The 26,008-nt window shown below is 52.8% G+C and overlaps 2 protein-coding genes across 4 annotated transcripts; both read left to right on the plus strand.

The window, feature by feature from the left end:
• The first annotated feature begins 3,802 nt into the window (after positions 1-3,802).
• Positions 3,803-9,474, plus strand: Men1 (menin 1). 2 transcript variants are annotated; one of them, XM_004643739.2, is made up of 10 exons: positions 3,803-3,868; positions 4,277-4,737; positions 5,638-5,846; positions 6,057-6,185; positions 6,498-6,538; positions 6,610-6,697; positions 7,314-7,450; positions 7,834-7,969; positions 8,370-8,534; positions 8,739-9,474. In XM_004643739.2, coding segments are annotated over exons 1-10 (1,851 nt in total). In that variant the 5' UTR covers positions 3,803-3,866; the 3' UTR covers positions 9,222-9,474. The 2 variants fall into 2 exon arrangements, with proteins under 2 accessions (XP_004643796.1, XP_004643798.1); XM_004643741.2 differs by having other exon boundaries at positions 3,816-3,880.
• A 797-nt stretch (positions 9,475-10,271) lies between these two features.
• Map4k2 (mitogen-activated protein kinase kinase kinase kinase 2) lies at positions 10,272-22,918 on the plus strand. Of its 2 annotated transcripts, none has more exons than XM_004643742.2 (32): positions 10,272-10,431; positions 10,549-10,606; positions 10,833-10,923; positions 11,011-11,075; positions 11,345-11,400; positions 11,685-11,732; positions 11,820-11,862; positions 12,248-12,320; positions 12,399-12,530; positions 12,636-12,698; positions 13,027-13,108; positions 13,195-13,302; positions 13,707-13,785; positions 13,902-13,960; positions 14,631-14,674; positions 14,751-14,789; positions 14,881-14,914; positions 15,017-15,122; positions 15,199-15,287; positions 15,364-15,405; positions 15,485-15,569; positions 15,658-15,737; positions 15,839-15,899; positions 15,988-16,105; positions 19,999-20,057; positions 20,128-20,231; positions 20,322-20,499; positions 21,495-21,563; positions 21,648-21,734; positions 21,903-21,973; positions 22,060-22,115; positions 22,219-22,918. In XM_004643742.2, the coding sequence occupies exons 1-32, from the start codon at positions 10,336-10,338 to the stop codon at positions 22,304-22,306; spliced, it is 2,463 nt and encodes an 820-aa protein (XP_004643799.1). In that variant the 5' UTR covers positions 10,272-10,335; the 3' UTR covers positions 22,307-22,918. The 2 variants fall into 2 exon arrangements, with proteins under 2 accessions (XP_004643799.1, XP_012372940.1); XM_012517486.2 differs by having other exon boundaries at positions 15,223-15,287.
• Positions 22,919-26,008: the final 3,090 nt, after the last annotated feature.

Below are 26,008 nucleotides of genomic sequence, written 5' to 3' on the forward strand. Positions count from 1 at the left end.
GGTCCCTGTGCTTTGCCAAGCTTGTTTCAAGTAGGTGCTTTAGACCACTGAGCCATCTCTCCAGCCCCCCTCTTTTCTTTTTTAAACTGGGGGAAAAGTATATATTTAGAATTAGCCAGCTGGGGGGCCAGGGAGATGGCTCAGTAGAATAAGCGCTTCCCTGGCAAGTGCAAGGCCCTGAGTTCAATCCCTGGTTCTAAAAAAAAAAAAGAACACAAGTGTGTTGTTGCCCTCAGTCTTTTTCATGGTACACTCTGTGGTCAGGGGAAAACTGATGATGGCGTAGTGGTCAAGCTTGTTTCTCCCGGGGGCGTTCTTCCAAGGGCATTTGGGCTGCCTCTGGAGCCTCAGTGTCCTGGGATGGTGGAAGGTGGGTGACGTTCATATCTTCTTTTTGTGGCTGTGGATGCCTTTCAGCATGGCCTTCTTGGCCTTTAAAGCTTTTGATTTGACTTCAGCTTTGGGAGGGGCAGGGGCTTCTTTCTTTGCCTTTGTCACTATCTTGGTAAAAAAGCCTAAGTTTCTTTCTTTTTTCCTTTTTTCTTTTTTTCCAAGTTTCCTTTATGAAAATATTTTTATTCCGGAGGCTAAAGCAGGATTGTTGTGAATTCAAGACCAGCCTGGAGGGCCGGGGAGATGGTTCAGTAGAATAAGCGCTTCCCTGGCAAGTGCAAGGGGCTGAGTTCAATCCCCTGGTACAGCCTGGGAGGGACAGCCAAATAGCTCAGTGGATTAAAGTGTCAAGCAAGCACAGGGGTCGGGGGTTCATGCCAGTCCCACCCCTGTGGCGAGCTGAGACAGCAATAGAGACTGGGCATGGTGGTGTGCACCTGTAATCCCAGCTCGTGGGTAGTGCTATTTAATTTTATAAAATATTGGGTTTAACCATGGTATTTTCATACATGCATGAAATATATTTCAATCATATTCATTCCCTCATGCCCTCATGACCTGCCTTTGTCTCCCTCCCCTGCATTTTTCAAAAATGTATTTAGTACAGGGTCTATAGGGTCTTGCTATACAGATCGGACTCGTAGTGATCCTCCTGTTTTCAGTCTCCCAAGCACTGGGATTACAGGCATGCGCCACCATGCCCAGTCTCAATTGCCATCTCAGCAAGCCCTGGAGGCAAGGCCAACATGGGGATCAAACCCCAGTCCCTGAGTCTCCCTAAGCAGGTCCTTTAATCCACTGAGCTATCTGGCTAGCCTTTTTTTTTTTTTTAAATTTTTTAGAGAGTCTTACTAAGTTGCCCAGCCTGGGCTCAAATGTAAGACCCTCCTACCTTCCAGAGTTCTGGAATTACAAGTATTGCCATCATGCCTGGCAAAATTGTGTTTGGTGTTTGTTTTTAAAGACTGCTACTCTCATTGGGTTTATATTCCAGTGAGGCAGGGTGACAATAGACACAATAACTAAGTATAGTATATAATTTCATTTTGTCAGAGGTGGCTTGAATCAGTGTCTTATGATATAGTTTATTTATTTTTTTGTAGGGGGAGGGTTTACAGGGTGTTCAGGGTCTTACTGCTAGATCAGACTCATAGTGATCTGCCTGTTTACAGCCTCCCAAGAGCCGGAATTAAAGGCGTGTGTCACACGATATAGTTTATGCTGGCCTCCAACTAGCTCTATAGCCCAAACTGGCTTTGAACTTGCTGCTTTTTTTTTTTTTTTTTTAACTTGCTGTCTTCTTGCCCAGCCTGCCAAGTGTTGACACTACAGGTATGGGCCGCCATACCTAGATGTAATTTCACTGGATTTTGTTCTCTAGAAACATGGTCTCATTATGTAGTTTGTCCCTTTATTTATTTTCGTTTTTTTGCGGTACTGCAGATTGAACTCAGGATGCTGCACTTGCCAGGCAGGTGCTTATTCTACTGAGCTATCTCCCCGGCCCCCTTTGTTTATTTAAAGGTAGGGTCTTAGGGCTGGCCAGATAGTTCAGCAGACTAAAGCTCCTGCTTAGGAAGAGCTCAGGGACTGGAGTTCAATCCCCGGCATGCCATGCCAGCCCCGCTCCTGGGGCACACTGAGATGGTGATGGAGACAGCGTGGTGGTGCTTGTCTGTAATTTCAGGGCTTGGGAGGCTGAAAACAGGAGGATCACTACAGTCTGATCTGCTTAGTGAGACCCTGTAGACCCTGTACTAAATACATAAAAATAAATAAATAAATAAATGTAGGGTCTTGGGCTGGAGAGATATCTCAGTGGTCAAAGCACCTTCCTGGTAAGCCCAAGGACCTGGGTTTGATCCCTGGTACCACATACTATGGTGGCGCATGCCTGTAATCCCAGCTCTGGGAAGGCTGAGTGAGACCCTGTACCAAATAAATAAACAAATGATTAAAGATAGGGTCTTGTTATGTAGTTCAGGCTGGCCTTGACCTCACTATGTACTGCCAGTTGGGCTCAAATTCTCAGTGATCCTCCTGCCTCAGCTTTCCCAAATTATAGGATTAGAGGTGGGCACTGCCATGCCTCGCTCTCATTCTCTCATTGTGGGTTTTTTTGTTTTTTTGTCTTTTTCAGGCATGGTCTCATTATGTAATTCAGACTGACCTTGAACTTGCACTGATCCACCTGTCTCATAGTGCTGTGATTACAGACATGCGCCCACCATGCCCTGCTATAAGCAAAGCATGTTTTCAATAATATGTGGAATATCACACACACACACACACACACACACACACACACACACACAAAGGATGGCATAAAGAGAGAGGAAGGAGGCCAGCCAGATGGTTCAGCAGACTAAAGCTCCTGCTAAGGCAGACACAGGGACTGGGGTTTTATGTAGCCTGGGCTACAATGTGAACTGGGATTACAGGCGTGCACCACCACACTTGGCAACTTGACCGATTTTAATACAAATTCAGTCCTGCTGAGTCCCACAGTCCTGGGACAACTGAGATAGTTGGTCACTCAACTATCTCAAGTCCAGTCTAAACTGCATCATAACAAGACCTTGTCTCAAAAAGACAAAAAAAAAAAAAAAAAAAAAAATACGAACACCTCTGTATCTTACATATTGTTCTGTAGTTTTTCCTTCAACAATACTTCCTGAAATCCATTTTATTTATTTATTTATTTATTTATTGGGGGGGTGGGGGGACCAGGGACTGAACTCAGGCCCTTGCGCTTGCCAGGGAAGCACTGAAACCCATTTTAGAATGTACAAAACTATGCATTAAACAACAACAACCTTTATCCTGTTGCAAATTTAATGACTCATTCAATGGTCCTCGTTGAATTTTAGATATTCTTATGAGTAGGATTGGGGGTAAAATCATTAGACATGGTTTTTCTTTTTTCTTTTCTTTTTTTTTTTTTTTTTTGCGGAGCCGGGGATTAAACTCAGGCCCTTGTGCTTGCCAGGCAAGTGCTTGCCAGGCAAGTGCTTATTCAACTGAGCCATCTCCCCAGCCCTTTCATTAGACATGTAGTAAGCACACATCAAGGATACAGATAAATATCCAACTATAGCGGCTGACCACATTTACACTCTAGTAGGGCTTAAAAGTATCTATTCTCCACATATGTTGCCAAATGATGATAAGTAACTCTCAACCGCAGCGACTACCTGCATGCGCTTGGTCACTCTCCGAACTACAACCCCCAGAAAGACCAATTCCTGAGGACTTGGGAAAGGAGCGAGGCTGCCCCCTCTACTTGTCTTGCAGGCTACAGGAGCCGCCAGACTAACTCTCCCATCAGTCAACGCGGGCGTTGTCATTTCAAGACACGGCAGAGGCGGGGCCGGCTGTGGATTGCACTTCCCGGCAGGCCGTCCGGCTCAAGGGGGCGGGACTCCATTTCCCAGCAGGCTCCAGGCGGCGGGCGCCGCGGTGCCTTGTGTGGGATGTAAGCCTGGAGGTGGGCGCGGGGGGCCAGGACTCTCCTTTGGATTTAGCGGGGCTGGCCTGGGAGCGCCTTCCTCACCGACTCTAGGGAGCCGGAGGTGTAGTCATAGGAACGAGCGGGCCGGCCTTTGGGGACCCTCAGAGAGATTTTGAGGCACACCCCCATAGGCCCGGGGGTCCTGGGTTGCAAGATACACAGAGGCCCTACCGCCTTGGCCCAGCGCGAGGGGTTGGGTGGGGCCGTCTCTCGGACGGAGGAGGGGCGGCTGAAGAGCAGAGGCTGGAGGGGGCGGGGAAGCAAGGAGTTGGGAGCAGGGTGGAACCTTAGCTGAGCTTGGGAGGGGGCTCACAGGCCTTGTTCGACCTTCCTCCTCCCCTCCCGAACCACCGAACTCCGGCTCGGTCGTAGGCCGCCGCCCGCCGCCATGGGGCTGAAGGCCGCCCAGAAGACGCTGTTCCCGCTGCGCTCCATCGACGACGTGGTGCGCCTGTTCGCTGCAGAGCTGGGCCGAGAGGAGCCGGACCTGGTGCTCCTCTCCTTGGTTCTGGGCTTTGTGGAGCATTTCCTGGCTGTCAACCGTGTCATCCCCACCAACGTGCCCGAGCTCTCCTTCCAACCCAGCCCCGCGCCCGACCCTCCCGGCGGTCTCACCTTCTTCCCGGTGGCTGACCTATCTATCATCGCTGCCCTTTATGCCCGCTTCACGGCTCAGATCCGCGGCGCTGTAGATTTGTCCCTCTACCCGCGAGAGGGAGGCGTCTCCAGCCGCGAACTGGTGAAGAAGGTCTCTGATGTTATATGGAACAGCCTCAGCCGATCCTACTTCAAGGACCGTGCCCACATTCAATCCCTCTTCAGCTTCATCACAGGTTGGAGCCTGACGGGTGGCAGGGGCAGGAATGAATCTTGGGTCACCTCTTCTCAAGATTGTGGCTACAGAGCCATTTTACTTGTACATTTTGTGAAATGGGACACATGCTTGTTTCTCCCTTTGTATTGGGGGAAACTGAGTCCAAAAGGAGAATTGATGTGCCAGTGTCAGAGAATGCAGGCTGACACTGGAACCTGGTCATTTGGCTCCAAATCTATTAGGCTACTATAACCCTAGTCCTGCAATTGAGATACTAGAGTCCTAAGCCCATCATGGGATCCAAGACATGGTAGTGGATGGAGAAGGAGGGCAAAGAGACAAAGTGGGGGGCAGGAGGACTATGTTTGGGACAATTAAATGAAACGTCTGAAAGAGTGTTTTGAAAGGAAACAGACCACAGACTTGATGTTAAGAAGCTTAAATCTCAAGGCTTGCACTGAATGTCTTTGTGCCAAGCTTAGTTGATGCAGTGGGAGTCCTGGTGCTATACTAAGTAGGAATCAGAGACTGCTTGTGAGCTTAGTGGGAAAATAGTGCGATGGTAAATGAGTCTCTTGGTGGCTGTGTGAAAAAATGTTGGCCTTGATGTTCTTTTTTGCTGTCCCACTTATAATCTAATAAGTGCAGTAAAGCAGGAAAATTCATCACTTAATAGAAATACATGATTACAGAGAAAGGTGAAGGACAGAGAGATTGGGTTGACCTGTGGGAACTCCAGAAAGGCCTTGCTGTGAACTGGGTTATAAATGGGGAGGGAGAGACTGAGCAAGGGAGATGGACAGGTTTGGCAACAGGCTTGGGGGCTATGGGAAAGGGTGTGTCCCCTCCAGGCCTGGTCCCCTTACTCCTGCTCAAAGGCCAGAGGACCTTCTTTCATTACCTACTCCTCACTCTACAGGCACTAAACTGGACAGCTCAGGTGTAGCCTTTGCGGTGGTGGGGGCCTGCCAAGCCCTGGGTCTTCGAGATGTCCACCTAGCTCTGTCTGAAGATCATGCCTGGGTAGTTTTTGGACCTAATGGGGAGCAGACAGCTGAAGTCACCTGGCATGGCAAGGGCAATGAAGACCGCCGGGGTCAGACAGTCAATGCGGGTGTGGCTGAGCGGGTATTGTATTCCTTTCCTACTTTGTCCCCTTCATATTGTGCTAGTCTGGTTATCCCAGGACGACTTCCCTGGGTCATAGTCCCCCTTTTCCATCACCAGCTACATATTTTAAGGGGGGGAAGCAGATGAGCCCTTTCCCTGTTGTCATTCCCTGAAACAAGCACTGGGTGGACGGTCATGAAATATCAGGCTTTGTCTTTTCTCTCTAAGAGCTGGCTGTACCTGAAAGGATCGTATATGCGCTGTGACCGAAAGATGGAGGTGGCATTTATGGTGTGTGCTATCAACCCTTCCATTGACCTGCACACTGACTCTCTAGAGCTGCTGCAGCTACAGCAGGTGAAGGAAGAGTGGGCCCCTGGGTCAGGTGGGAGCCAGGTCAGGCTTCTGCTATGCCTGCTGTGGGATCCTGGGCAAAGGCACCTTCCCTTCATGTGCATCTTTCCTGTAAACTGAGTAGATAATTCCTGGCCTGGCCTGGTCTTTCCCTAGGTTCTTAGGAAAATAAAATGGAGACATGAAAGAGCTTTGATCCCTTAACTGACTGGTTCCTGAATTCTAATCCTTCTTACATGGACCCCACCTCTGCTTGCTAGGTGCTGCCCTCACCCACCTGGCCTCCAATTTAAAACTTTCTTCTTTGGTTTCTAGAAGCTGCTCTGGCTGCTCTATGACCTGGGACATCTAGAAAGGTCAGTAGGGGAAAGTTGCTTGATAGGGTGAGAGAACTGGATGGCATCATGGACTTATGGTTCTTTCCCAGGTACCCCATGGCACTGGGGAACCTGGCAGATCTAGAGGAGCTGGAACCCACCCCTGGCCGGCCAGACCCGCTCACACTCTACCACAAGGTGAGGTCTTCTCAGAGGAGGCAAACGGTAGCTGAGGTCACCTTTTGGGGGACAGAAAAGGGACAAGAGAGAATTTGTGTGTTGGCGGGATTGTTACCTGTGTGCATAATCATGTAGGCGGAGCTGTTTGGGCGGGTACCCTGGGTTCTGCAGACTAGAATTAGTGGGGCTTGGGTATGTTCCCCCCCAGCCCTGCATTTTCTGTTGCCTCTTAGCCTTCTGTGTATATATAACAGGTCACATGTGAGGGCATGGGGGCGGGCACACATTAAATTGGTGGGGATTTGGGGAGGTATTTGGGTTTGCAAGTTTTTGACTTCTTTATGTAGAAGAGTGTGTGTGAAACCTGGGAAAGAGCTCTACCCTGGGATTGGAGTTTGGGCTCCAGCCTTTTGCAGAACAGCATTGTTCTGTGGGGAACTCTGCCTCTGTGGTTGGCCCCAGCCTCAGCTAGCAGCCCTGCAGGCCCAGGGAAAACACCAGGCAGAGGGGCTGGCAGGGAGGAGAGGAGGGGGTTTCCTTTTACTTCTCCTAGATGGGATCTCATGGGGCACTTGTGCCAGCCTAGGCCACAAGGGGCTGCCTCCCTGAGGCTCCTCTGCCCTCTCGCCCCCAGGGTATTGCCTCAGCCAAGACCTACTACCGAGATGAGCACATCTACCCTTACATGTACCTGGCTGGCTACCACTGTCGCAATCGCAATGTGCGTGAAGCACTGCAGGCCTGGGCAGACACGGCCACTGTCATCCAAGAGTGAGGACCCCAACTCACCCCAAAGGGCCTCCTTTCTCCAATTATTCTCATCCAGTAGTGAGACCTGGCCCTAAGCCCTGTACCCTTTCCTTTCAATCCCTGTGAAGCAACACCATCATTCAGGAGGTAGGAACCTCTGATCAGAGCCTCATGCTTTTGCCTTCCTCCGCAGTTTCTAGTCACTATATTCTTCAGGATCCTTCCACCTCATGCCCCAAACCCAGCCCACACTCTTGCTCTGGGGTGACACAGACACCATCTGAGAGGAGTGAGGACCCCAACTGCTTACCCAGGCCAGAGGAGAGAAATCTGGCCCCATCTCCCACATCTCCCTGGGGCTACCCACCATGGCTATGACCCCACAAGCCCTCATGCTCTCACAGCTACAACTACTGCCGGGAGGATGAGGAGATCTACAAGGAATTCTTTGAAGTGGCCAACGATGTCATCCCCAACCTGCTGAAGGAGGCAGCCAGCTTGCTGGAGGCAGGCGAAGAGCGGCCAGGGGAGCAGACCCAGGTAAAGAGCTGGTATGCTGCCAGTATCCACCTCCCACCTAGACAGGCCCCCACCACAGGATATGGCACTGGATATAGCACAGTCCCCCAGGATGGGGGACTGCATGGAAGGTGGTCCAGTGCCAAGGTCACTGGCGGGGGGGTTTTGCCCCTGCCCTTAGGTAAATGGGATAGAAACCCATCTCTTTAAAGGCCAGGATCCTCACTCAGACAGCATGGAGGCTTCCTTCTCTCTGACCCAGCTGGGGACTGGCTTTGGAAAAGGAAAGAGGCTCTAAGAATGCTCCTGTCCCATGCATACTTCTATGGCCAGGGCCATATGCCCTAGGTGGGGGGCCTCGCCTGTGCCTCTGCTAAAGGTTAGGAGGATCTGACCTGTGCCCTTTCCTCCCTCTGTCCAGGGAACCCAGAGCCAAGGATCTGCCCTCCAGGACCCTGAGTGCTTCGCCCACCTGCTGCGGTTCTATGATGGCATCTGCAAATGGGAGGAGGGCAGCCCCACACCTGTGCTGCATGTGGGCTGGGCCACTTTCCTTGTGCAGTCCTTGGGCCGCTTTGAGGGACAGGTGAGGGGCAAGGGCTGGGCACTACAGGTGGTAACTGGCCACAAGAGTCAAGCTCTTATAGCCAAGAAGCAGCACCTGTTCATTCTCCTTAGGTACAGATAAGACTTGAGGGCACCCCTCCCCCCATGATTGGGTGGCTATGGCAGGGCCCTGGAGTTCAAGCCAGTGACCTGCACTCTTTTTTTTCTCTGCTTGTCCCCTCAGGTGCGGCAGAAGGTGCACATAGTGAGCCGTGATTCTGAGGCAACTGAAACTGAGGAGCCCTGGGGAGAGGAATCCCGGGAAGGCCGGAGGCGGGGACCTCGTCGAGAATCCAAGCCCGAGGAACCACCACCTCCCAAGAAGCCTGCGCTGGACAAGAGCCCCAGCTCAGGCCCAGGTGTGGGTTCAGGACCCCCTCGGAAACCTGCAGGCATGGTCCCAGGCACTGTCCGGGGCCCTGAAGCTGGCAGCACAACTCAGATGCCAGTGCCGGCTGTGTCACCGCCGCCCGAAGGCCCTGTGCTCACTTTCCAGAGCGAGAAGATGAAGGGCATGAAGGAGCTGCTGGTGGCCACTAAGATCAACTCGAGCGCCATCAAGCTACAGCTTACGGCACAGTCACAAGTGCAAATGAAGAAGCAGAAAGTGTCCACGCCCAGCGACTATACTCTGTCTTTCCTCAAGCGGCAGCGCAAGGGCCTCTGAACTGTTGGGAGCTTCCTGCGGTCCTCCGAGACCCAGGCTCCGCCCTGGCCCAGCTCCACCCTTCCCTGCCGGATCCTGGTTGCTGGGTTCCCAGCCCTAGCTCCCCGGGACCGAGGGCTGTCCGGAACTCTGGGTTCCCGGTTTACAGACAGTATCACGCCTGAACCAATGATTAACTCCAGCTCAAAATCCTGGGACTGGGCTCGATTCTTAGAATGTAGATTCCACTTCTAACAATCCCAACCAACCAATTGGAACCTCACCACAGTCCAGGGTATCAATCCTGAAAGATCCAATCCCTGGAAACTCGGGCCCCACCTCGGGTCGGAATCACTAATCCTAGCAGGCTACAGTCCCACAGGGTTGCGCCCCCCTCCTAAGGGCAGAGGATTCGCCCTTAACACTAGGAGCAGTGGTACCACTTTCAGTCCGGAAACCGAAGACCCCAGGAGTACTTCTCTGTACTTAAAAATTCCATCCCTTGGGAATTGAGGAGCCTGCCCCTAAGGAGCTGAAATTTCATTGGCAGAAATTTGGAAACTAGCTTCCATTTCTTCCACCCCAGAGGTCGGGACACGAAGCCACGCCCCTTCCTGACCAAACTGGCCCCAGATCAGAGCTGGACCTCCCGACCTTGGGGAACCTCCCTGAGGGTCAGCCCGTTTCAGGGGCCCAGGAGGAAATCTGTAGGGGGCTGGGGGTGGGGAGCTGATTGCTTCCTGTTTTGTACATAGATTTATTTTTCAGTTGCGAGAAAGATGAATACATTTTGTTAAAAAAAAGTATGCGTGTTTCATCTGGGAAACGGGGTGGGGAGTGAAACGTCCATTCTTCCCTGCGTTTCTAGACTTCATGTTCACCACCTGTAGAGCGCCAGGCACCAGTGGCCGGAACGGACCCAAACTCCTCCCAGCCTCGGGGCTTCCCCGCGCCGCGGCGGGCCAGTCCCATGGGTGCCTCCTCCCAACCGAGCGCTGGGCGGCGCTGGGCGTCTCCAGGCTGGCCCCGCCCCGCGGCCTCGGCGCCACCGGTGCCCGCCCCGGCCGCACCGCCCCACCCCGCGCCGCACCGCCCAGCGCCGGCTCCACAGCTAGCGCCCGCCGGGCGCCGGGCCATGGCGCTGTTGCGGGATGTGTCGCTGCAGGATCCGCGGGACCGCTTTGAGCTGCTGCAGCGCGTAGGGGCCGGGACCTATGGCGACGTCTACAAGGTGCGCCGAGTGGCAGGACGCGCGGGAGCGCTGGGTGGAGGGTACTCGCGCCCCGCCAAGCTGCCAGCCCCCAGCTCCGCCCCCTCCTCATCCCGCTGCACCCCCTCCGTTCCTCAGGCCCGCGACACGGTCACATCTGAGCTGGCCGCCGTGAAGATCGTTAAGCTTGACCCAGGTGAGGGCCCGGGAGGGGCCTACGAGCCGGAGGGAGACAGGGCGCGGAAGGGCGCGCTGCTAGGGGCAGAGAGTTGACATTTCCAGACCCTCTGAGAGGCAAGCCCCGGAGGTATGGTAGCCTGGCACCTGTGCTTTGGGGAGGGAGGCAGTCTCATTTTGCTGATGGGGGCAGTGAGTCCTGGCCACCCCTCTTCGGTCCCTATGTGATGTCTTGTGTTCCTCAGGAGACGACATCAGCTCTCTCCAACAGGAAATCACCATCCTCCGTGAATGCCGCCACCCCAATGTGGTGGCTTACATTGGCAGCTACCTCAGGTGAGGGTGCTTTATCCTCCTGCCCTGGCAGCCCCCATGTGGTCTGCTGTGTGCCCATCCCAGCTCTGTGTCATCTCCCTACCCCAGGAATGACCGCTTGTGGATCTGCATGGAGTTCTGTGGAGGGGGGTCCCTGCAGGAAATTTACCATGGTGAGAACCACATCTCTTCCCCAATCCTCACAGGTAGGGTTAGGAGGGAAGAGTCTGGGCTGGACTTGGGCTGCTCTCCACTCCTGACTGGCTGTGTGACCTTGAGAAAAATACTGTCCTTCTCTGGGCTCAGAATCCCAGATTAGACTTGAGGAAAAATGGTTAACATTTTTCTCATCTAGCCTTGCCTATTGCTCCTCCCACACAGGGTGGCCAAGGAGGGTCACCAGATCCCCCAGGCCCCACCATCCCTCACCTTTCCATTTTAGCCACCGGGCCTCTGGAGGAACGGCAGATTGCCTATGTTTGCAGAGAGGCACTGAAGGTACCTGGTCCCATCAGATGCGCGTAGGTGGTCCCGGAGCCAGGGCCCAGAGCCAGGGGGGAGTCCCTCAGGCAGAGCTGGCCTGGGCCATGGGTCCTCAGGGAAGGGGCCCCAGCCCTATTGCCGGAAGCAGTCCATTTCCCTCTTGGCTCAGCCACATCCTGTTTGGGGAGAGGGGAGGAGGAAGCAGCTTGAGTGGGGGGCCTTAGACCTGAGGAAGGGTTCAGGAGGGGGGGGGGGCTAGTGCTAGGCAGCTGCACTCTGGAACTGCTCTCTGCCTCCAGGGTCTGCACCACTTGCATTCTCAGGGGAAGATCCACAGAGACATCAAGGTAGGTGTTGTCCAAGGGCATGGTTGGGGGCCAGAGCGGCAGTGGCCCTGGGACATTCCATAGGACTCTCTCTCCTTATTCCCACAGGGAGCCAACCTTCTCCTCACTCTCCAGGGTGATGTCAAGCTGGGTCAGTACTGGGGGATGTAGTGGGGTGAGGGCTCTGGAATTGTCAGAGAAAACATTGCCTCAAGCATGGGGTTACCTTGGAGGAGTCATTTTACCACGTGAGCATCAGTTTACCCATTTAGAAATCCTAGCTGTACTTCCTGTTGCAAGTTGGATGAGGTTGGATCTAGGTAGAATTAGACATAAGACCACACACTCAGAGACAGAAGCTGCTTGGCCCTTGAAGGAGAAGCCCCTGACCTGGGCCCTTAGGCCTGGAGCAGCTGTGGCTGCACCTGGGCTGCCCACCCATCTCTGCCTTGCCCATGCATCCTGAGCCAGTGCCCTGGTGGTAGAATGGCTAGAGGGGTCAGAGGACTAGTGAGAGCAGCTCACTTTCCCTGCAGCTGACTTTGGGGTATCAGGCGAGCTGACGGCATCCGTGGCCAAGAGGAGGTCTTTCATTGGGACTCCATACTGGTGAGGCTGTGTCTTGTGTGGTGGGGCAGCGACTATAGGTGGGACACTTGGGCATGCCCTGTGTGATGTTGTCTCTAGGATGGCTCCGGAGGTTGCAGCTGTGGAGCGCAAGGGTGGCTACAACGAGCTGTGTGATGTCTGGGCCCTGGGTATCACCGCCATTGAGCTGGCTGAGCTGCAGCCTCCTCTCTTCCACCTGCACCCCATGAGGTCAGCCTGAGACATGCTTCTGGCCTGACTCTTGTAGTGCTGACTCTTGAACCCCGACTAAGCAACTATAGCTAACCCTTGACCCCTGATTCGGTACTTCTATAGGGCCTTGATGCTCATGTCAAAGAGCAACTTCCAACCACCAAAGTTGCGAGAAAAGACACGCTGGTGAGAGCTCACTCCCCCTGCATGGGCCCCCTTTTCTCAGCTGGGGCCCTAGAGAAGGAGCTGCTTGCCAGCACTTGGATATAGCATGGAAGCCTGTTCTTCAGTTCTCTGCAGACCCTCCAAGCCAGGGGCCTAGAGCTGCCTCTGGGTGGGACTCCATGTGGATAGGAAAGAAGGGCAGGTGGCTGGCAGTGGAGGCGCTAGTGTGTTGCAACGTTGCTCAGGCTGGCTCCTTCCTGGGCGGGCCCAGAGCAGTGGTGGGGGCCCCCAGCAGCTTTCCAGCAGGAGGCCTTACCTGGGTCTGGTGGGATCTCTTGTGTCCCCCAAGGACCCAGAATTTTCACCATTTCCTCAAGCTGGCCTTGACCAAGAACCCCAAGAAAAGGCCCACAGCCGAAAAGCTTCTGCAGGTAGGAGGTAGGGCTGGCCTGGAGCTTGGTGCTTAAAAGCAGAACCTAGAAGATAGAGCCCAGCTGATTGCTCCTTGCTCCTGCAGCACCCGTTCACAACACAGCACCTCCCTCGGGCCCTCCTCACTCAGCTCCTGGACAAGGCCAGTGACCCGCACCTGGGAACCCTCTCACCTGAAGACTGTGAACTGGAGGTAAGAGTGGGTCTGGTAAGTGGTAAGGAGCTTATGGGAGACCCAGGTCTAGGTCCCTTCTCTCCCCTGAGCCTACCCAGTAGGAATCTTTCCTGAGCTGGGCCATGCTTGCCTCCTATACTTCTTTGATAGGTTCCCGCCTTTGGGAACCACGGGCTGACTGTGATCATGACTAAGCTGACTGTGACCATGACTAAGCACTCTTGCTTTTTGTGTGATCTTTGGCAAGTTATTTGATCTCTCTATGCCAGTTTTGGCATCAGTGAAATGAGGGTGCCTCGAAGAGTTGTGAAAAGTAAAACACCCTGGTGCATGTAATGCACCTAGAAGGATTCCTGATTGTGCATTGTGTGTGTGTGTTTGTGTGTGCTAGGTTTGAGCCCACTGGGTTTGTTCTTTCCCAGGCTTATGACATGTTTCCAGACACCATACACTCACGGGGGCAGCACGGCGCAGCTGAGAGGACACCCTCTGAGATCCAGTGTGAGTCTTCTGGTGGGGCCATATGTGCGTGCACGTGTCAGGAACGAGGAGGTCAGTTTTGAAGTTCTGGGTCCCTAACCTGTGTTCCTTGCCTCTGTCCCCACGTTCTCCCCCAGTTCACCAGGTGAAATTTGGTGCCCCTCGAAGGAAGGAAACAGACCCACTCAATGAGCCGGTGAGAGGTGGGCTACACACGGCGGGAGGGGTTGGGGTAGGGGCTGGGGAGTAGGTCAAGTCCCTCAAGTTAAGGTGTTTCAAAGCAGGAGCTTTCAGTACCATCTAGGGATCTGGGAGCTAGGGGCTCCTTTCAGACCTTGAAATTCTTTTTTATTTTTATTTTTATTTTTATAGGGAAGGGTCTACAGGGTGTTCAGGGTCTCTACTAGATCAGACTTGTAGTGATCCACCTATTTACAGCCTCCCAAGAGCTGGGATTACAGGCATGCACCATCACACCCAGTCTTAATTGCCGTCTCAGTGCGCCCAGGGCGGTGGGGGGCATGGTAGGACCAGGGATTGAACCCCTGGCCCCTGCGCCTGCTTGCAGGCACTTTAATCCACTGCACTATTTGGCCAGCCCTGGGGGCTCTTTTCAAAGACAGCTGGAAGGTAGCAGGGTGACCACATCTTTCTCAAGGATGAAGGTCTGTCAGGGGCTTAAGACCTCATCTACGTCCTGCCCTGCCTGTGTAATCACTTAGCTCATTCACCATTTCTCATGAGTCTCTTGCCTAGTTCCATCCCACTGTCCATCTGTCTGTCTCCTCTCCCTTGGCATCTCAACTGCCTTCTCATGTTGTCTCTCTCCACCTCTCTTCTGGGTTTCCTGCCTCGGTTTTTTCCAGTGGGAGGAAGAGTGGACACTTCTTGGAAAGGAGGAACTGAGCAGGTGAGTGAAGAGGAGAGGAGCTGCAGGTTGAGGGAAATGTAAAGGCTGACCTCTGACCCCTTTCTCTCCTGCCCAGGAGTCTGCTGCAGTCTGTCCAGGAGGCTTTGGAGGAAAGGTGAGAGGTGGCACCTGGGACAGGGCAGGGATAGCCTGGCCTGGGTGCCAGTTTTGTTTCACAGTCAGAGCCCTCTGCTTTGTTCCTCCAGGAGCCTGACCATCAGGCCAGCCTCAGAGCTAAAGGTACACAGTGGAGGAAGCTGGGAGAAGTTGCCCAGGTATGGCTAACCTGAAGTTATAGGGTTGCCTGCCAATAGCCACCTGCACTCTCTACCTTCTTGCCAGGAGTTGGAGTCCCCAGATGATGCTGTGGGAACCATCAAGCGAGCCCCATTCCTGGGTCCACCTGCTACTGAACCAATAGCTAAGGACCCCCATTCCAGCCCCCCAGGTGAGTCTCAGGCTTGGGAGGCCAGGGGAGACCTGGGTATAGGACAAGCTGAGCTCACAGCAGCCTGTGCCCACAGGAACTTTGCCCCCACCTCCACCAGGGCCTGACAGCCCCCCGCTGCTGCCCACAGCTTGGGCCACCATGAAGCATCGGGACGATCCTGAGGTGAGGGGGCTACAGGTGGTGGTAGGCAGAGGGTGGTAGACATCACCTCAGCCCTGACTCCTCCCCTTCCTCCCAGAGGTCTGCCTGCCATGGACTGCCCCCCACCCCCAAAGTGCACGTAAGTGTTGCCCCATAGCCTAGGCCCTGTACCCCACTGCCATGTCCTTGGTTCCCCTGGCAGCCCCTCTCCTCCACAGATGGGCGCCTGCTTCTCTAAGGTCTTTAATGGTTGTCCCCTGAGGATTCACACTGCTGTCACCTGGATCCACCCTGTCACTCGAGGTAGGCTGGGATGAAGGAGGGGGAGCTGGTTGTCCCTGTGCTTGGACTGAGGCATGACTAACTTCTGACCCCATGGCCACTCTGGCAGACCAGTTCCTGGTGGTGGGGGCTGAGGAAGGCATCTATACGCTCAACCTGCACGAGCTGCATGAGGACACACTGGAGAAGGTGAGGCCGACTTCCTGGGGTGGGGGTGTGGAGGGGGGTAGAGGTCACAGCCCCAGGTGACAACCATGTCCCTCCTGGACCTCCATGTGACTCTTCTCCAGCTCATCTCCCACCGTTGCACCTGGCTCTACTGTGTGAACAATGTGCTGCTGTCACTTTCAGGTAGGAAGCGATATAGGTGGGTTGGCACCCACAGTGCCTGCCCTGATCACCCTCAGAAGCCTAACCTGTCCGTCTCTGGTTCTGGCAGGGAAGTCCACACATATCTGGGCACACGACCTCCCTGGCCTGTTTGAGCAGCGGAGATTACAGCAGCAGGCCCCCCTCACCATCCCCACCAACCGCCTCACTCAGCGCATCATCCCCAGGTCAGGGCAGTGAATGTGCAGGGTAGCAGCCCAGGGGCAGAACAGGGCTGCAGTGTAGCCTCTCTAGTTCTGGCACTGGTGGGGCCTTGGATGTGTCAGTCGTCCTTGTTCTCAGAGTCTGGTCAGTATAATTGGTGGTCCCCTAGTGTCTCCCAGGATTGTTTGAGTTGAGACTCGTGGCTGAGCATGGTGGTACATACTTATAAAACCTAGCACTCTGGAAGACTGAGGCAGGAAGATACCAAGTTTAGTCCAGCCTGGGAAACTTAGTGACTTAGCAAAACCCTGCCTCAAAATGAAATTATAAAAGGCTGGGGATGTAGCTCAGTGTAGAGATTCAATACCTGGTATCTAAAAAACAAAAACAAAAAAGAAGGGAACCACAGGTGTCAAAGTGCTTTGTAAGTCATGAGAGGGATGGCCATCAGGATATGGGGCTTAGTCTGACAACCATGAAAATGGGCACAGAGCACATGAGCTCTGTAGGGCTTGGGGTCATCATGAGTCATATGAGCCCTTGATTTTAACATGGGGGAGCTGGGCATACCTGGTGCTGGGCAGAACTGAAGGCTGAGGCCTTCTTGGCTTACAGAGGGTTGAGGTGTTGATTTTTCCCAGCAGTCAGCCACGAAACTGTTCCGAACTGACTCGACTCATTCACTTAGGTGCAAAATAGAGATGAGCGACTCTAGTAACTACAAGTTTGGGAGTGTAGTTAGCTTCAGGCTCAGCTGCATCCAGGCCTCAGTGCACCAAGAGGATCCTTGTATAGCTCTTGACTGCTCACCTTCGAGCCAGTCGCTAGGACCACGGAATGAGGGGCAGAAGCGCAGGGAAATGTCTTGGTCCTCTTAGCAAAGAATCCGGGCTGCTGGGGCCGGGTAGATGGCTCAGTGGAATAGGTGCTTCCCTGGCAAGTGCAAGGGCCTGAGTTTAACCTCTGGTTCTGCCACAAAAAAAGAATCCGGGCTGCTGACAATTAGAGGCTGGTGGGCTCTGGTACACAGTGGGTGAGCAGTGTATTGGAGGAGGGGAGGGGACAGGAAAGGAGGCCAGCTTAGTGGCCCACTAAGCTTGGGCTGAGGGCCCCTGAGAAGTGGCCAACTGGAGCTGTACTCAGGAAGTAACATGGCATGGTCTGGGGATGGTTGGTGTGGGGGAGCAGCTGGGGAGTCACTGCCGAGGACCAGCACACATGGAAATGTTCCATGGCCACTTAGCTGTTGGCCTAGGCTGGTGGCAAGCGTCAGCTGGGAGGTGACAGTGGAGTGGGCTCGGGTAACAATGAAGGATGTAAAAACTGGTCTGATCCTGGCTGTTTTGCAACTTGAGACAGCAGGATTTCCTGATGATAGGTAGTGGCTGGAAGAGAAAGGAGAATCAAGGTTAGAGTCAAGGCTGCTGTCCTGGGCCACAGGCAGGATGGAGCTGTCATCAGCTGGGAGTAGAGTGGCTTTCTTTTCCCTTTTTTTTTTTTTTTTTTTTTTTTTTTTTTTTTTTTTTAGTACCAGGGATTGAACTCAGGACCTGTGCTGACCAGGCAGGCACTTATGCCACTAAGTGATTTTCCTGGCCCTGGAGTGGCTTTCACAGGAAGCTGAATTGACCACACAGAGACTCTTATTCATCCACTGTTGGTGCTACAGACCTGTAATTCCAGCAGTCTGGGAGACTGGAGCAGGAAAAACACAAATTCCAGCCAGTCTGGCAACTTAGAGACTTAGAAAGACCCTGCCTCAAAATTAAAAAATTTATACTTGATCTTAGCCAAAAAGCTGAGAAGCGATCAAAATTAAAAAATTTAAAATGAGGAGTGGTATGGAGATGGAGCTTACTGTGATGGCTCTGGGTTCAATCTCTAGTATTGGAAGAAAGAAAGTTATTTGGTATATAAGTGCCACCTGCATCTGTCCATGGCTGGGTAGGGCTGGAGCTTGGGGATAAGAGTGCCAGGCCATGGCTTGGTCATTGTCATGACCACGCAGGTAATGTAGAAGCTGGCTGGGAGGCAGGGAGGACAAGGCAGGCTAGGCCAGTGCAACACCATCTGGGGGAAAATATGAGGGCCCAGGCCTTTCCTGCACCTGCTGCCCTATGGCCTTGGGGCTTCCTGAGCTCATTCCCCAGTGAGCCTCTGAACTGGCCCAAGGCCCACCAGAGCCTCCGCAGGCATGTGTCTGGAAAATCAGTCAGTGTCCATTTTGAATGTGCAGAAGGGCAAACTGGAATTGTTGGGGAAAATAAACACAAAGTGATATGCCACTGTCCCACACAAAGGGCAGCTGGGGGAGAGTGGGAGGAAGAAGGCAGGACAGAGGGCAGCTTCCTCCCTGGGGCCTTATCCAGACAGAGGCAGAGGCAGGGCCAGGCCATTAGGAGGGGCTGGCAAGGCCAGCATGTAGCCCTGTTCTCAGAGTTCCCTGAAGAAGAAATAAGTCCACAGGGTCCTCTGGGGCTTGATGACTCCCCTTAACCAAAGCAAACACCTCTCTGACAGCCACCCTTCACCCCTTCTTCCTGGGCAAGAAGCCAATAACGCCATGGCCCTGCAGGGCAGTAGCCCTGGCCAAAGCAACAGGGAGCAGACTTTTAGCTATTTCTCGCTCTCGATTTCACTCTCTTGCTTGCTCTCTCCCCTGAGTTTGATTTCTGGTACCAAAAAAGTACCCAAATGAGAGTGCTACCTTGAGCATTACTTTATTTATTTTCTTGTTGTAATTATTTTTTAGTTGAGGTTTATTTTTTTGTTTTCGGTGCCGAGGACTGAACCCAGGGCTTCCAGCTTGCTAGGCAAGCATTTTGCTGCTAAGCTAAATCCCCAGGGCTGAGGAGATAGCTTAGTGGCATAAATGCCTGCCTGGCAAATGCAACGATCCAGGTTTGATCTCAGGTACCAAAATCAATCAACCAATCAATCAATCCCCAGCCCCAGTGTTATCTTATTGTACCTTACTGTGAGCCACTGAGGTTGGCACCACTTCGTCCCTATTCTGATGTGGAAATTGAGGCAGGGAGAGCTAAATTGGCTTACTCAAGGCCACATAGAGCACATGTAATTTTGTGAGCCAAACAGCAAGTTGTTGGCCTCTCTGAATCTCTGGCTCTCCTCTTTCTTTTTTCTTTTGTTTTGTTTTTGGCTGGCGGGCTGGTTTTCTTTCTTTCTTTCTTTCTTTCTTTCTTTCTTTCTTTCTTTCTTTCTTTCTTTCTTATTATTGCTGGGAATTGCACCCGGGGCCTTTGCTATGAGCTACATCTCTACCCCCTTTTTAAAATTTTGACACAGGGTACCTGTATTGGTCACTTTTCTTTTTGCTAGGACAAAATACCTGATGCCCACAACTAAAAGGAGGAGAGGCTTCTTTTGGCTCCATGTTTTAGAAGTTTTAGTCCTCCCCTTGTTCAAGGCGCTGTGGAAGGGACTGTGTGCGGAGAGTTGCTAGCCTCAGGGCAGCCAGGATGCTGGAGCAGGTGGTAGCTGGGCAGGGAGATTCCGCTAGGCCATGCCCTCAGTGACCTACCTTCTCTGACCAGACCCTGCCTCCTGACACTGAGCCCTCAATGGTACCATGGTGAATTGGAGTAGAGTGGCATAGTTCAGTTACCTTCTACAAGCCCCCTGCCCTCAGGGCACAGAGGTTGGGGGATACACCTAGATATAAACCATAACAGTCCAGCTAAGGCACTAAATTGCCCAGGCTGTGCTCATATTTACAGTTTTCCTGTCTCAGCCTTGAAAAATGCTGGGATTACAGGATTACAGGTGTGCCCCGCCACACTCAATAAGCCTCTGCCTTTTACCTGTGAACTGGGAAGATGACAGTGGCACTTCAGGGCTCTGGAAGTCACATCCATGGATGGCTCTCCAATGCAGGTCCTGGTTGTCATCCCTACAGGCGCTTCGCACTGTCCACCAAGATCCCAGATACCAAAGGCTGCCTGCAGTGTCGTGTGGGTAAGAGTGGGCTGGGGCCTAGGGTGGCAGGGCTCAGGCAGAGCCCATGCCCATGACTGCTTCTCCACAGTGCGGAATCCCTACACGGGCAGCACCTTCCTATTAGCCGCGCTACCCACCAGCCTGCTCCTGCTGCAGTGGTATGAGCCACTGCAGAAGTTCCTGCTGCTAAAGGTGTGGGACATTTGGGGGCTGGCTGGGGGACCATGGGGCAGGGTGCTTGGGAGCAAAATGGAGACCCCCAACATTCCTGCTGCTCCCCAGAATTTCTCCAGCCCTCTCCCCAGCCCAGCTGGGATGCTGGAGCCACTGGTGCTGGATGGGAAGGAGCTGCCCCAGGTGTGTGTAGGTGCCGAAGGACCTGAGGGGCCAGGCTGCCGAGTCCTTTTCCATGTCTTACCCCTGGAGGCTGGCCTGACTCCTGACATCCTTATCCCACCTGGTGAGTGAGTTAGAACACTGGACTGCGGGCAAGGGTTGCATGAGAGACAGAACAGGGTCTGCAGGGGCTAGGGAGATAGCTCAACAGTGTAAGTGCCTACCTGGCAAGCGCAAGGACCCAAGTTCCATCCCTGTTTATATCAAATAAACATATAAATAATTTATATATATATTATTTTTAAGGGGATGGTTTGCAAGCTCAAACCAGCTTCCCCACGGCCTGATGGCTCCACAGTGGCCTTGGGAGTGTGAGGGCTTCCTGGCAGAGTGTGGAGCACCCAGCCTCTCTTCAGTGTGCTGCAGGGCTCCCATGACAGATTTGTTAGATGACATCAGGCTTCGTGTGTGGTTTCTCCCTGTTGTCTTAACCTCCTGGTGGGGCTCAGGGACCTGACTAAGGAAGATCACTGGAACCCAGGAATTGAGGGCTGGCATGGGGAACAGGACACCCTATTACAAACAAAATTTCATTTGACTTAGGGCTTAGGAGCTAAGAAAAAGGGACTGTTCAGAACTGTTATAGAGGAGCAGGAAGAGGCAACTCTGAGGCAGGAAACAGGCCCCTGCCCAGAGCAAGGAGGCTGGGGGTAGGGGTGGAGTGTTGAAGGATACTGGGAGAGAAGGAAAGCTTTCTTTGTGCCTGGCCTTGCCAGCAGTTTCACTCACAGAATCTCACTTTTGGTTCTCATGGTGGCTCTGCAAGGAGGCTACCAATACTTGGGCTACCAATGAGGAAGCAGGCTCAGAGGTGAAGTGACTTTATTTTGGTTGCAAGTGACTGAGTGTCACATCCTGGTTTTCCTGACTCCCAAGCCTGCCTAAGGGACTCTCCGTAACTCCTTGTGACCCAGGGTGATCCCTTATCTTCTTAAATGAGATTAGCAGCAGCTGAAATATACACATAAATGGGGCTTGGCTATAGGGTGTCCCCATGCCCTTTTGGATCAGAGTGGGTTGAGAACTCATCTAGGTCCTGTCTTCCTTCTCTGCCCACAGAGGGAATCCCGGGCTCAGCCCAGCAGGTAATCCAGGTGGACAGAGATACAGTACTGGTCAGCTTTGAACGTGAGTGCCCCAAGAGTGAGGACTAGGGTGGCAGCGGGTAAGGGAAGTTGCCCCACCCCGCCCACCAGCCCTCTTCCTGGGCAGGCTGCGTGAGGATCGTCAACCTGCAGGGTGAGCCCACAGCTACATTGGCCCCTGAGTTGACCTTTGACTTCCCCATCGAGACAGTGGGTGAGTGAGCCAAAGGTGGTACGGTAATGTCCCCAGCATGTGATAGGGCTAGGAGCCCAGTCCACTGAGGCCAGTGGGAACCTCTGTGGCCCAGACTTGAGCCCTCACCAAGGGCCATCACCCAGTGTTCTTGGAGCAGCCGCAGGCTGATGGTACTTGCCTTTGCAGTGTGTCTGCAGGACAGTGTGTTAGCCTTCTGGAGCCATGGCATGCAGGGCCGCAGCCTGGACACCAATGAGGTGAGTGGGGCTTAGGGGCCTGCTGTCATCCTTGCCTCTTGGGAGGGGGCCTGCTGGGGTAGGCTCAGGGCTCCTTGTGTTCCCAGGTGACCCAGGAGATCACTGATAAGACGAGGATCTTCCGAGTGCTGGGAGCCCACAGGTAGGAGGGGCACTCCAGCTTGCCCTGCAGCCACCCCTGGGTCCAGAGAATGAGGGATGGACACGCCTTACTCCTGCCTCACCCTCCCCCATCTCCCCTGCAGAGATATCATCTTGGAGAGCATTCCCACCGACAACCCGGGAGCACACAGCAACCTGTACATCCTCACTGGCCACCAGAGCAGCTACTGAGCAGCCCCAGCTCAGCTCAGACCTGAGCTGCCCTAATGGGAATAGGGGACCCCTCCTGGGTCAGAGGCATCAGGCCCTGGCTCTACTAAGTTGGAGACAGAAATAATCCTGAGAAGTGTTATGGAGCCGGGGAGAGGAGGGAGCCCCTTAGCTTTAGCAATAACTGGACCAGAGGAAACTGCTGCCACCACCCCTCCCTGCAGGCAGCCCCATCCGTGGTGTGGGGACCCAGGCTGATGAGAGCCGCCTGCCGATTCATTCCGTGTTGTCCCACATTTCCTTTGCACTCTTGCTGCCAAGAGCCTGCCCCTGGCTCTGTCTGGGGAACATGTATTTAAAAGAGAGAACTATATTAGTATTAAAGCTGACTGGTTTTACTCACTGTTCCTCCAGGTCCATGGGAGTGGAGCTGCTTCCTTCCCTTGCCTGCAGCACACCTTTCTGTGGGCATCTGTTGGTCCTGGGCATGCACAGTGCATGGACAGGCTGCCAGTGTTTGGAGGAAACCAGGCCCAGGAGATGGGGCCAGTAGCCGCAGAAGTCTAAGCTCTGTCTCCCTGCCCAGAGCTGACCATCGGCTTTGTGATCTGAGGCCTTTGTTGTAGTTGGCACCTGAAGGCCTCATGCAGGGAGGACCCTAAGCTAAAGGACTGCCATCCAGGGCAGCCCTGCCCCAGGTAGGGACTTACCTATGGCTTGAGATAGAGCCACCCTGGTCTACCCAGCCTCTGGGAGGGATATAGCTGCAATGACTCAGGGTCATCTCCCTGACTTCTGGCATCCCATATCAGGCCCAGAGCAGTACAGTGTGACCCTCTGAGTAGACTTGAGGAAGATGAGCTGATGTCCTTTTAACAGATTCCATATCCAGGTATGGTGGTGCATGCCAGTGTTCTGAGAGGCTGAGACAAAAGGATCAGAAGTTTGAGCCCATCCTGAGCAATTGAGAGAGGGCCTGTTGCAAAACAGCATGGGGATATAACTCAGTGCAAAGGCCCTAGGTTCAATCTCCATCACTGGGGAAAAATAAACAAAATATATAGATCTTCCAAGTTGCCAGGCCCTAAAATCCCGCCAGCAAGACGCAGACCACTCAGGGCACAGCTCTCCTGGTGGAGCCGGTACCTTGAAGGCACATCTGTTTTGAGGCTGACCTTGTGACTTTACCCTCCTGAGCTCCTCTTTCAGAGGGCTCAGAACCCCAGTCATGGATCACCCTCTTGGGCCATACACCAACTGGCTGCTCCACAGGAGGCTTTGGGCAGGGGAGGCTGGGGAGCACCTGGAGGGGAGGATCCACTGGGGGAGGGGAGCCTTGGCCTGGAAGGGCAACAGGGCTGGGGGGTGACCTGGAGCCAAAGTCCATGGCTCAGGGCTCCCACAAGGCCTGGCACCCAAAAAGTTACTAAAACTTTTATGCAGGGGATCAACAAGAAGCACTTGTCCTCTCAAATCATGGGAGAAGGTAGGAGGCAGTGTATGTGAATAGCCATGGCAGGATGTCACCATGTCCCTTTTTTCTTCCCTTTTTTTTTTTTTTTTTTGTCTTTTTGAGACAGGGTCTTATGCAGTTCAGGCTGGCCTTGAGCTCATTTTGTAGCCAGGCTGGTCTGAAACTTGCAATGATCCTCTTGCCTCAGCCTCCTAACTACTGGGATTACAGGCGCGTGCCACCACACCAGGCACCTTGTCCCATTTGACCCTGCACCAAAGTCCTGACTGCTGTTTCCAGTGGCCATAGGATTTCTTGGCTGAAATGGGGAAGAGACATATCCTGTGTCTCCAGTGAAATATAAAGGAGAATGAGTGGCACCTTCCAAGCCCTAATGGGTCACACTGGAGGGCATCTTATGGGCCACGTTGGGCTGGGGGTGATAGGGTTATAAAGTGAGTTCCTGGATTCACGTTCTGCAGATTTCTTGGAGGAGGTGGGGGCAGGGAAATGGGCTGCCACACAGAGGACCCTGGCTGGTTGCCTTGGAGCTTGGGTGCCACGCAGTTACCTCCATTGGGCTCTGCTGACGCTGTGCGGCTGTGTTCCACTCCTGCCCAGAGATAAGTGTTTTTATCATGTTAAGTGATCCAGAGATGGCAGGGACTGGTGGAAAGGAGCTGGAAAACTTGTTACTTTCTGCATCCCAGCAGTGGCTGGGACAATGACGCTTGTTGTGAAAAGGAGTATTAGGGCACGTCTGAGTGGCATAGGCAAGTGTGTTAAGCAGAGTTAAAGTACACGCAGAAAAGCAAAAAAAAAGCAGGTGCTCCCTTTGTAGCCTGGGGAGGTTTTGGGGAACCCTTAAGGCAGATGATTGAGAATTACTTTTAGGTCATTTATTATTTATTAGTGTTTGTTTCCTTAAGCTCAGGTTGCCCACTAGTGGACTAAAGCAAAAACTGACGCTATCCCGCAGGTTAAAATACAGACTAATTGAAGCTTAAAATGTGGTACTCATTTGATAATATTGTTTATCTGAGACTGGAAAAGTCTGACAATTCTTCTGGAATTTATAGTGTATTTTTAAATTTATTTATTTATTTATTTATTTATTTATTTATGTGTGTGCGTGTGTGTGTGTGTGTGTGTGTGTGTGTGTGGCCAGCTCAGCCCACCAGGGGGCGGGGCTGGCTGGCATGTGGTGCTGGGGGATTGAACCGCGGTCCCTGTGCTTTGCTTTGCTCAAGCTTGTTCTAAGTAGGTGCTTTAGACCACTGAGCCATCTCACCAGCCCCTATAGTGTATTTTTAAAATTTAATTTTATAGTTTTTTTTTTTTTTTTTTTTTTTCTTTTTTTGCGGAACCGGGGATTGAACTCTGGCCTTTGTACTTGCCAGGCAAGCACTTATTCTACTGAGCCATCTTCCTGGCCCCTAATTTTATAGTACTGTTAAGACTTAGGAATTTTGGAGTGATGAACCCGGAAGAAAGCCAGACTTCAGAAATAAAGGCATGGGGCCTGGCCTGTGGGTGCAGGCCTATAATCCCAGCACTTGGGAGACTGAGACAGGAGGTTCATTGTGAGGTCAAGTCCAGCCTGGGCTACATAGTGAGTTAAAGACTGCTCTGGTCTGAACTACATGGCAAGACCTGGTCTCACAAAAAAAAACAGAAAGCCATGGGTATGTTTGTGTAACTCTGTGTTTTAGCTACAGTTTCTTTTTCTTTCTCTCTCTCTCTCTTTTTTTTTTTTTTTTTTGGTGGGGGGGCGCTCAAAATCAAACTCATTATATTACACTTGCCAGGCTGGCGTTGTACTACTGAGTTATATCCCTGGGGCCTAGCCGAAGTTTTCTTAAAGCAACCATCTTGTCTTCTTTCTACCTATCTTTGTTTCTCCTATCCTATCTCAGTTCAGCACGCTATTCAGAATGGCATGCAATATTTTGGCATTTAGACAAAATACAGGTTACTTTTTTATTTTAGGGAAGGGTCTATAGGGTGTTCAGGTCTCACTACTAGATCAAACTTATAGTGATCCGCCTGTTTCCAGCCTCGCAAGTGCTTGGATTACAGGCGCACACCACCACACCGTCTCAATCACTGTCTCCGCGCACCCTGGGTGCAGGGCCGGCAAGGCGGACCCAGGGGATCGAAACCCTGGCTGCTGAACCTGCTCACAGGCATGTTAATCCGCTGAGCTGTTTGGCTGCCCCAGTACATTTTTTATTTATTTATTTATTTATTTATTTTTTGCAGAACCGGGG

Source organism: Octodon degus, unplaced genomic scaffold, assembly GCF_000260255.1.
Source record: "Octodon degus isolate 3935 unplaced genomic scaffold, OctDeg1.0 scaffold00184, whole genome shotgun sequence".
NCBI classification, from domain to species: Eukaryota; Metazoa; Chordata; class Mammalia; order Rodentia; family Octodontidae; genus Octodon; species Octodon degus.